Source organism: Pogona vitticeps, chromosome 3 (genome assembly GCF_051106095.1).
Source record: "Pogona vitticeps strain Pit_001003342236 chromosome 3, PviZW2.1, whole genome shotgun sequence".
NCBI classification, from domain to species: Eukaryota; Metazoa; Chordata; class Lepidosauria; order Squamata; family Agamidae; genus Pogona; species Pogona vitticeps.
Window position 1 is genome coordinate 251,709,149 of NC_135785.1, and position 11,495 is coordinate 251,720,643.

Below are 11,495 nucleotides of genomic sequence, written 5' to 3' on the forward strand. Positions count from 1 at the left end.
CAGACCATCTGGTAGCTTACCGATGAAAATACACTATTCCCTTACTACTGTAGAATATTTAATTGTAAGAAAAATATTACCATAACATAAAAGGAAGATATATTTATTTAAACACTGACAATATTATACCAATAGAAAACCAAGGGAAGCCTGAAAGACAGCCAGGGATATTTAACTGCTTTTGAGCTATAAACACTCTGTATTGCTTTCTGCATAGTTTATCATTCAGTCTAATAGTGAGTCCTATTGTCCTATGCACTTAAAAACACATTAAGCTTACTTCTTAAGAGTAAGGTTTAAAAACTGGATGCAAACAGGATTGCTCGGAAGCAGCTGGCCGGTGAATGTAATGGTAATCTTCACGGTCTCACCTCTTCGTGTTTCACAAGACAGTTCTGTGACCTAAGGAGAAAAGACATATGAGTTAGGTGTTCTCTTTCAAGCTATCTTCCCACTGACTGCAGAGGGTCCAGCTGCCAGTACTAAAAGTCATATGACTCTAATTAGGATTGTGAGCTCAGTTCTGGTAATTAACACAAATCCTTGGACTCAAAATGTTCTCAGAGGCACTTTGGTCCTTAATAATTGCAGGTATGGAACTCCTAAACCCACCATTTTAGAATTTTGGGTCAATAACCTGAAGGTTATAATTGTTCTAAAAAATACGCTACAGTAGATCCATCAAACCTGAAGTCTTCCCATCACACATTTAGAGAAATGGTTGAGTTGGAAAACAACCTGGTAAGGCAAAATTAGACTAAAAAGCTTTAGGACGTCTGAAAGGAACCTAACAATCAGGTGGGAAAAAGCCCAATGAATAATCTAGGAAGCAACTGTACATACTAAAGCCTCATGGACCTGTTTCTCACAAATAGGGAAGAGGGCCATGCTGCAACAGTTTCTGTAAGTGCCAAGCAGTAGGAAACGTCTGGAAGAGTGAGGCCCAAACCAAGGAGCCTGACTTTCTTCCTTGGCCAAACAGTTGGTCCTTTTCAGCCTGGTGAACTTCACACTCCAGCTACCAATCCTAATGCATCTGGGCAAAAGAACACACTAGGTCCTCATTCACGCACAGCTGCTTATGTCAACTTGACCTTGAAGAGAAACAAAACTCCCAAAACAATGCTGTGGCCCAAAATTGGTAGACAAATAAATAATACTGGTAGACAAAAAAAGATGACATCAAGACCAACTCCAACGAAACTCCACTTTTTTGCAAACCCAGCTGCCATCTACCTATCAATCTAAATACTCTTCTCTCAACCTGTATCACAAGATCTTAGGGTGGAATACAGAATGACAGCAATATGAAACAGCTTGATGGAAAACCATTTGTAACAAAACAAAATCGCCTAGTCCAAAACTGTTGGAATGATCCTGAAGAAAGGAATCTGCCACCTGCTACTCTTTGAGCTGAACGATCCTTGCCTTCCTGAAGGTGAATCTGCCACCCTACAGCATGCAGGACAGATCCTGACAATGTCTTGTATCTTGTATCTGAGGATCTTACTTATAGAGGCTTTTTAAGACATGTGCTAATGTCCTGACAAGCTGCCTTGGAGGAACTCGTATCCTAAAAGGCAGGATTAATAATAACTATTGAAGAAATAGTGATGGTATAGCAACAGGAGCAGCAACAGCTACTGAAATTAACCCAGCTCCAGTTGTTTCCATTTAAAAGGATAAATTAATAGGTTATGAGGTATGTGATAGATTTGCCTAACAGTCACAGCCCTGACTGTGACGTTTCCAGCCCAACTTGCTGTAAAAGGTAATAATGCTAGGAAATGTTAAAGGCAGCAGGAAAAAAGAAAGTCCAAAAATGAGATGGATTAACTCCATAAACAAAGCCCTAGCTTCAAGTTTACAAAAGCTCAGCAGGTCTATTGAGGACAAGGTGTTCTGGAAATCACTCATTCATGACACTGCCATATGTTGGTGGCAACTTGACCATGTTTACAAACAAACAACACTGCCGTGGAGAGCCACGGCAAGGAGACATAAGCAGGTTGGTGTGGCATATGGCGGTTTCTCGTTTTATATCTCACAGCATCAGCTTCAGCGGGATGTAAAAAGGCCTTCCTAGAAATTTTCAGTAAATTTATGTAAGTATGCACAATAATAAATCAAATTTCTGAGTGCTCTTTGCATGTGTTGGATTATCACTACCCTGTTTCCCCAAATATAAGCCCTAGTATGATTTTTCAGGATGCTTGTAGTATAAGCCCTACCCCAAAAATAAGTCCCAGTTAAGCGAAACCCCACGATTGTGCAACAACCAGAAGAAGATGACATGACTGTATTTGAATAAATGCAGATTGTTGTATGGGAGGGGGGAATAAAACATCCCCTGAAAATAAGTCTTAATGTGTTTTTTGGAGCAAAAATTAATCTAAGACCCTGCCTTATTTTCAGGGAAACACGGTACACCTAGGGGAACACAGAAAAAGGCAATTTTTCACAGTTCAGTTTCTTCCTAGGGACTTCCTGGTTGCAGAAATAATTAATGTGGTTTCTGCAACACGGAAAATAACTCGGGTATGAACTGAAGAAGTTAAGGCGTCAAGACCTGAACACAGCTAATCCAATGGTATGCGTTTCTTGGCATAAACTCGTATTTCAAAACACAGCTAGTGCTTTGTTTTAAACAAAGATTCTTACTTACTTAAAATATAATCCGACATCAGAAATAACCTTCAGAATGAGAAATAAGAGACAAGAACAAAGAGCAAAGAACAAAAAGAACCATTTATGTCCATCATTTGTAACTTCCCTTTCTTGCTGATGTGATTTAAACACCACTGTGACGGACAGTCCAAATGTCACGCCTGTCCATCACGTCAGAACCCTGATGTGGGAGCCAATGACAGGATAGGAGGCGGAACCAAAAAAGAGGGGGGAAGGAGGACAGTTGGAATCAGTTAGGGTGGACAGTTATGAAAAGTTAGGACAGGGGAAGAGTTAGAGGAGAAGAAGGATAAGGAAATATAGAGGGATAGACAGACAGGGAAGATAGGATTTAAAAGAGAACACTTGGAAAGTTAATGTATGAGAGAACTGAAAGAAGTCAAAGTTATAAGAATTAAACAGTTACACCGTGATAAAAAAATGAATATAAATGAACCAACATGTGTAAATCAAAAGAAGTTTAATGAATTGCAACTACAATACCATCCATGGTATTGTGTGTTTCTCCTGTTAATCTTTAAATAAACATTGTTTCTCTTGATGGGATCAAGTCACAGAAGCCTTGATACACCCATGCAGAGAACAATGTAAATTTCCTTGTTAATCATTCCCAGGCTCTGCAACTCTCCACCTAGGGAAAGTTATCCTGTTGTTATGATTGTAGGCAAACATTTTTGTTTATTCATCCAGATACACCAGTGGTTCCCAACCTTGAGAAACATCACTGATCTTGGGCTGCTATTCCTAGAAGCCTTCACAACCAGTTGTGCTAGTCACAATTTCTGGGAGTTTTGGGCTAGCCAAGGCTGGGAACAGCGAGATAGGCCTTTAGCAATCAAACTGCATGACTGTTGTGGAAGATGCTTCTATGTCTTTCTTTCTTTCTTTCTTTCTTTCTTTCTTTTCTTTCTTTCTGTTTTCTACACCAACCATTCTCAATGGAGGCCATATAATCCCTTGGGGGGCCCTGATATATTTGAAGGGCCACAGACTGAAAAAAATTCTTCATACACCACCTTATAAGGTTCATTATTCCACTTATACAATCCTGATTTGGCCTATATTTTTGACCTATACTTTTATACTTATGGCCACAGTAAAAAAAAGGTTCAGAATTAGTCCCATTTTATTTTTTAATTGTTCTATTGATTTTTCTCTGAGAGAACCTTATATGCTGTTCATTAGAAGAAAAGTGAGGAATAATTCCAATTATTAAGGTTTTGCTTCCATTTTTGATCAACTGCAGTTTTTTCTGGACCTGACAGACTTTAGTTAATTATGGGCAAAATCCTGTTGGTTTAACTTTACACTGGTATAACCTGAACTGGATTCTGGAAGCATTTAATTTAAAGTAATTAAAGGGTTCCTATCAACCTCCTTTCAGGTTACAAGGTGTCCTAAGGCTACTGTTTGCCCTGAGGATACCACTAGGAGCCTCAGGATGGGAGGAGAAGCCTTTAATCTAAATCTTCATTTTTGAAATAGTCATTTTTATTGTTTTTAATCAAACACACAGTATTTTACCTGGTTTTCCAGTTTGCACGCAAGAAACAGTATTGCTCCATCAAACACTTTGGCTTTTCCCATCATTTCAGGACAACTAAACAAAAGTGCAGTCCGCATTCGTCTTGACGCCAGCTCTGGGACAAACATGACATGGTACTGGTAAAGCTGCCACATTTTTGGCAGACCCAAATTGAACAGATTGGTGACCACTTTTACAGGAATGCCACTAGAGCCTGAAAGAAACAAAATTATTTCAAATGAACTTGTACTTACAACTATTGCAAATTTTCAATGGGTTGCCCCGAGTAGACATGGTCTAGAGGTGCAGGGTATAAATTTAATAAATAAAATAAAAATAAATTGCCTGTCTAGGTGAATGGTAATTTCACCAGACAAGCAGCACCCGACTTGTATAATGGCCTTCTTGTATTGCATAGTTTACAATTGTGTCCAACACATAAAATTTTTGCACTCAGGCCCTTTATTTGAGACACATCTCAGGATGTTAAGAAATGGCATTTACTGCCTTTCAAAAGCACTATGAATTTTGGCCTGCAAAAACCTTTATTTGGGGTTACAGTAAGTTATTTACTGAAAATCTCTGTGTTGGTTGCCAGTAAGTTGGTTTGTAGTAGCTCTTTGAATACTCACAAACCAAAACACACTGGGTATGCTGAAACATGTTTTTTTATATATAGGTTCCAGCTGAGTTCTGTCCAGATTTTATTATCTTTGTATTTATAACAGTAGGACTAGGGACTGGTTCCAAGTACCACTGCGGATACTGAAAACTGGATAGTGGAGAACACTATACAGAGAGAGATCGAGACGGGGGGCATGGTAAAAGAAAGAAAAAACAAGAAAAAATGTTTTCATATCCATTACCAGGACTGGCTGTCAGAGAGCACCAGAGATCACACTGTGTATTCTTTGCTAACTAGCATTCATAGCGAGATCTCTAACACACTCTAGTGTCTGGTTCTGCTAATACATGTGAAAATAGCTTTTCTGGATTTCTTTTAATATTTCTAATATTTTCAGACTGTGGATAAGTGAAATCGTGGATAATGATGCCACAGACGTAGTAGTCCTATATGGTGTAAACCTATATGGTGTTTTAGTGTGTGATTTTACTGTATATTGTGAACCACACAGAGAGCAGCAACACTAATGGGGCAGTATAGAAACGGAAATAAAATTTAAAAATTGTGACTCTGCATTTTGCACAGAGATCAGCTACAGTTGGTGGCATATGGCTTGCTCTGTCTCCTTTCTTTGCAGTTACTGTATAACTGCCTTGCCCTTTCAAATTTCTAGCTAACTTTATAGCTTTGGAATAACTGACTGAACTTTTCCTGAGCCACTTGAACAATTCAACCCTTAAAAAAACCCGAAGCATTTTTGCTAGTTTTCTGCATTTGTTTCTTTGGAAACTGTGTGCTTACTCTAATGCTGAGCTCCTGCCTTTAAAATTAAAGTTGTTATACTGTGACAAGGCTGTGACTAGGAAACCCAGACCTCTTTTGCAATACAGGCGTGGGGGTACTATTGGATCTGACCATTACATGTTAACACACTATCATGAAAAGGTTATGCTGCTGCCATTCTACCAAGAAAATATGGTTCCTTCAAAATAAAAATGAACATTACTATACCAGTCTTAGAGTCTTTAACATGCATCATTGTCTCCCTGGTATTTACTCCCATATCTGCAAAGTTACAACGGATCCTTCCTCCTCTGTCCATTACTTTATAGGCTGAACGTCCAACTGAAAAGCCATCTGGAAGGAGGAAAGAAAACCAATGAAAAGATCTTTGAAGATAATGAGTGATATATTTCACAAGGTCTTTAAAAAATGGGAAAAAACCACAGGAAATTACTTTTAAACCAAAAATGTAGTTAGGTGTTGTAGTGATCACCCCTAGCACAAATATTCAGCATAACATTTGCATGAACCGATACGTGCTGTTGGGATGCGGAGTCCGCCAGATAAAAAGAGGGGCTGTAGCAGAGGGTAGATAGACAGAGTTTTGAGGGAGATAGAGAAAAAAAAGGGTCTGATGAGAAAGGAAGGTAGTTTGGGTTTGAGGCAGAGAAAGAATTTAAGGACTGAATAGTCAGAGTGTTATCTGCATTTGTTAAGATAGAAGAGGTTGAAGGAAAATACTGAAGCTTGGTGTAATTTTAAGAATGTGCTTAAAATTATTCCTAAAACAACTTGTAATCAATAAACCTGTTTTTATTTCAAAATTAAGTACTGAATGGACCTCAATCTTTCATAGGAAACATAGTTGGTAGAGAGATCAACTGGTAGCAACGAGGTAAAGGGCGTGTTGGGATACTCACGTGAGCTCTGTGTTTGGTGAAACAAGCAGGGGCCATGCGGGTAAACGTCACAGGTATTATGGGATATAGCTCATAAGAATACAGACCAACCCATAATGTCATTCACTGGCTACTGATTTTAATGCTTTTTATAATTCTATACTTCAGTTTGCACAATATTTCCCAATTTTGCAAGCTTAAGATCTATTTTATTCAAAATGACTGAATAAGAATTACTGACTGGCTGAAACATGGTGAATCTCTCCAGAGACAGCTGTTCACAAGACGGGGCCAGAGGTATGTAGGTTCTGTTGTGTGCCAATGCCATAAGAGACAACATAAGCAATTAATGGGTCCTGAGTCAAGGTGGGCTTAGACAAATCGAGAGGTGAAGTCATCTGCAGGGGGAAGATATGCCAGTTCCCACCTGCCGAGAGCTTTAAAGGTAATTCCCAGCACTCTATTGCATGATGGTCTGAAGACCAACATATTTTATCAATAAATATTTAACCCGTAATTCATACACGTACATGTTGGTACACTCGTCCCAGCTCCTGCATGGCTATTAGCATCTTCTTTTGCACTCTGTGCAGCAAGGGCATCATCATTCTTTGAGGAAACCTTTGGGATGGACATGACAGACACAATAAAAGCACACAGGTAAAAACTGAAGGCTCCTTTTTCTCCATTGATTTCTAAAAAATGTTATTATAAAAATGTTTAACCATTCTTTGTTAATTCACAGCACTCTACGGTTTGAAGCATTAAGTTATGGAGGGTGTTGGATGCATCATTCTCAGCCTAAGTGCATGCTGCTGCGTCTGCTATTAATATTGGTTCTCCACTTGCATATCTTCACAACTGAAACAGCATTTCCTTTCTAAAATACATCTGCAAAAAAATATCAACAGAAAATATATACTGCTGAATTACACCTGTTCCTTTGTTTAGGTGCCACCATCAACATAGCTTGAAAAATAAAAAAGAGGACAAACCAATTTACTGTAAATGTAAATCTCTATGATACAATCCAAAATTAAAATGTGCCTGTAACTACTTAATTTCAGTCATTAATGGATAAGCCTGGATGGATGGAACTGAAAACATGGGTCCAACATTCCCTCTAAGATGTGCACGCACAACATGGGATCTATCTCACACAGCCAGATTGACCTTGGAGCCATTTGCTTCTAGTTGAGGGTGGAACCCTGCCTGGAGGGGGGTGGAGCCCCACACAGCGCTAGCAGAAATTAAAGGAAACATTGCACGGGTCACATTCCGTCAAGGGTAGCCTGTCGGTGACTTCATGCTAGCCACTGATGGGGTCAAAGCCAATGTCAAGGCATGATCCAAATGTGGGCAGGGGGACACATTTTTTCTCTTGCTTTTCCTTTCAATCTTCCTCCACCTCCCTTCTTTCTTATACTTTCTGACCACTTTTTTCCAAACGTAGTAGGCTGGTGGAGGAAATACAGGTTGCTAGATTGAATTTACAGTAGGGGACCTGATTACTATAAACCTTTCTCTCTCTTCTACACTACAGATGATAACCCTCTTCTCAAGACCATTCATAGGTACCTTGCAATAATAGAAGGGTATGGTATATGCAAGCCAAAAATTACTGAAACCAGGGAGATTGGTAGCTTTACACTAATTTCAATTCATTATTTCTGGTGCCTAGATCTGCTTTACCCTGGCACAACTGTGCCAATAGGATTTTGCCCACTGAGTTTTGAAAATCCTTTTCACACAAGTGTAAATGAGATACAGCTGGCAAGATTACTGTATTATTAAAACCACCTTTCCCAAACCTGCACCCACCCCAATTCTGATGCTCATGCAATTTTCTTGCACACAACAGGAGCACAAAAAAGTATATCACTTTCTTCATGCTACTGATACTCACTTCTTAGAATGCTCATATTATATATTTTCTGCATAAAGCAGCATAAATATTTAAAATAGGTTTTCCCCACAACATGGAGTTACGTGTTACAAGGTATAGCTAATAAAGTACAGGTTAGCCCATCAAGTAATTTATTTATTACCAACCTGCTCCACCTTGTAGGCTTTATAACCCATTCCATATTTCAATTTGCACAATGTTACTCAAATCAGTCAAGTGACTCAAGCCCAATAATTCTTCCCTTTTTTCCCCCACTGAGAAACAAATAAATCTTGAGTGTCTTACATCAAGTAGCTTGAGTTATGACAACCTTACAATTTTATACTTCCAAAAGTTCCTATCAAATAAATATAATGTGCATCTTACACACCAACAAGTACCTTCTGACAATCCTACAAATTTATGACTTCCAGAAGTTTCTATCATTAACAGCCTTACTCTTGCAGACTCAGGACCACAATTTCCTTTTCTGATTCAACTGATCTCACGCCAAGTTGTCCTCTTTTCTTATTACTTTCCACTTTTCTTAACATTACTGACTTTTCCCACTCAGTCTTGTCTTCTCGTTATTTGCCTGAAGCATGGCAGGCTCCCTTTAAGTAATAAATAAATGCAAGTGACTGACTAACATTGTAGTACAGCCAAATGTCAGTACACACAGACTGGATGTGATATTTTGATAAGAAAAATATACAATTAGCTAATTTTTTCTGGGGTTTAATAGCACCTCTGTTGCACAAGATCTCCTGCTTCTGGTATGCTGCTAGCCGTAAAGTTCAACTCTAATGCACCTGAGAAAAGATAAGATCTTGTAAAAGACAGAGGTTTCTCAAACATACCTCTCTGGGGAAACCAGGCTCTTGATATGCTCCTTCTTCCCTACAAAGCCCTCGAGCTTTAACCCGAGCCCGTCCACTCATCGTTCCAGCTATAATTCACTGATGAAATAAACAAAATACCAAAGAGTATGGAGGAAAATGCATGTTTTGAGGGTCTATCAGGACCTCTACCCCTCACCCCAACCTTTCAAAAATCATTGTTGGCCACCAGAGGCACAAAGTGGCTTTTTCAATGTAGAACATGTTTCTGTAAGAACTTTTGGGGGAATTCCTGGATAGGTGCAGTCCTTCAAGGTCCACAGATGGGAGTGTATCATGCCCTGACTTCCATGTGTTGCTCACCTATACAGTATACAGTACTATAAGCTGCTCTGTGGCACTACTTCAGTCATATTTTTAAAACCATAATCTAGTTCAAAGAAGCATTCCAGAAGAATGTGCAAATTTTTTAAAAAATGATAATTAGTCTTTACCTCCTTGATACAGCATGTCTAGGCTGCATATACAACAATTACATGTGCTCTTTTGGTGACATGTTGATTCCTACAGGAAAGACACATTTTATATCAAGACACATTTCAGGAAATAACATGCAGTCTTCCTGGGGAACCATATGAGTATCTACATATGTCTTATATTATTGTTATATTTTAAATTGTTTATTTTATATGTTGTACGCTGCCCAGAGTAGTCTATTGACTAGATGGGCGGGATATAAATTAAATAAATAAATAAATAAATATTCAAGTATTTTGCTGCATGTACAAAGGGATATGATGACTGGCTTTAGTGTGCAATGAAAATTATTTTAATGCAGAAGTTGGGAGAAGTTACGGCTATCAATTGTCTAATGAGTACAACTTAGGAGCCTTTTATTTTTTATTTCTAAATTAAGCTGCCAAAATCAATATACAGCCATCTGATGGGTAACTGATCTTTATTTTTGCTTCTAAGCTGAACTGATAAAATGATGTATGAATGTTTATTCATCTGCTTAATGGCAGTGTTCACTGCCATTTTAAATCTTTGTTTTTTAAAATTGGATTTTAATTGCAATGTATATTTAGTTGTTTTTTAATTGTGACAGAGTATTTTAACATTTCTTATTTTACCTGTTGTGAGCCACCTTGAGTCCCCTTATGCAGAGAAAGGCAGCATATAAATAAATATTTCTAAATGAGGAGAGGACCAATCACTCAGACTGAGCAACCTCAGGAAAACAGTGGGTAAAGCAAAAAAAAAAAAAGCAGGTATAGCATCTTGAGCTCACAGAAGACTTGGGCACAATATAAACAAATTTTAATCCAATTCTTTTTTTTAATCGTTGTAAATTGTTATGCAGGATCAGTCTCTATTTATTCAATTTTTACCCCGCCCCTCTAGACAACGTCTACTCTCTCTGCCCGAGTTATGCAGGGTCTGAGTGAAGGTGAGACAGCCACGTACCCAGGGTCTCAGCGGAGTAAAGGCGGGAACCCTCGAGCTTAGAAACGTTACTTTTTTGGGGCGACGACTCCCGGAATCCCCTTGACTGGTGGGGATTCTGGGAGCTGTAGTCCCAAAAATTAATACACTTCAAAACACTGCCTATGTGGGCGGAGAGACCACGATGGGTCGCTTCCTCACGAGAAGAGACAAACTAAGCTCCCTGAGGACTAGCCTCGTGAAGAGAACGAGAGCCCAAACAACTGCTTGTAAGGATTTTTTTTTCTCAAGGATCAAGTCCTGGAAGGAAGGAAGGTGCAAGAGTTTCAGTATTAAAACACTACGTTGGGATCGCGGGACACCTATCCCTCTCTCTTGCGCCTCCCCCCCCCAACAGAACCGCTTTACCACAAGAGACCCACCCTGCCCACACCTTTCCGCAAAAACGCGCGAAACCACGGCTTCCAAAGCCACCTTCTCCGCCGCTCTCGCAGGAGCTGTGGCACCTATACCCGAGCCACACCCGAAACTGAGAAAATTCCCGCCCTCTTTCGTCTCTTCCCGTTTGCAATTGGACCAAAGGCATGCCTTTCAAAATAACGCGCCGTCGTCTCCGTGCTTTCGGAGGAGCTAAACTCCCCTCCCCCTCCCTGCAGCTTGGAAGTACTACTGTTAATACAGTATTAAATACTTATTGGAGGAATGAGGTTTTTTTTTTTTAAATCCTCTTTAAAACTTTTTTTTAATTTATTAAAATTGTGCAGGCCTGGCAGCAGAGTGGAAGAGCATGGAAGGGAGTTGTAGC

General features: G+C 39.2%; 1 protein-coding gene across 5 annotated transcripts in view; it reads right to left on the bottom strand.

Moving 5' to 3' along the window:
- The window catches only part of PIWIL4 (piwi like RNA-mediated gene silencing 4), a 49,469-nt gene extending 38,205 nt beyond the window's left edge, over nt 1-11,264 (bottom strand). Inside the window, exons 1-6 of one of the 5 annotated variants that reach the window (XM_072993603.2) lie at nt 11,124-11,264; nt 9,266-9,364; nt 7,051-7,141; nt 5,850-5,975; nt 4,213-4,427; nt 281-402 (exon numbers count right to left, since the gene is read on the bottom strand). In XM_072993603.2, coding sequence (XP_072849704.2) covers nt 281-402; nt 4,213-4,427; nt 5,850-5,975; nt 7,051-7,141; nt 9,266-9,346 — 635 coding nt within the window. In that variant the 5' untranslated portion in view covers nt 9,347-9,364; nt 11,124-11,264. Of the gene's footprint in view, nt 1-280; nt 403-4,212; nt 4,428-5,849; nt 5,976-7,050; nt 7,142-9,265; nt 9,365-9,738; nt 9,759-11,112 lie in introns of those variants that run through there. The other 4 variants (XM_020809353.3, XM_020809351.3, XM_078390112.1 and 1 more) reach the window with 4 other exon arrangements.
- Between the last annotated feature and the right edge of the window lie 231 nt (nt 11,265-11,495).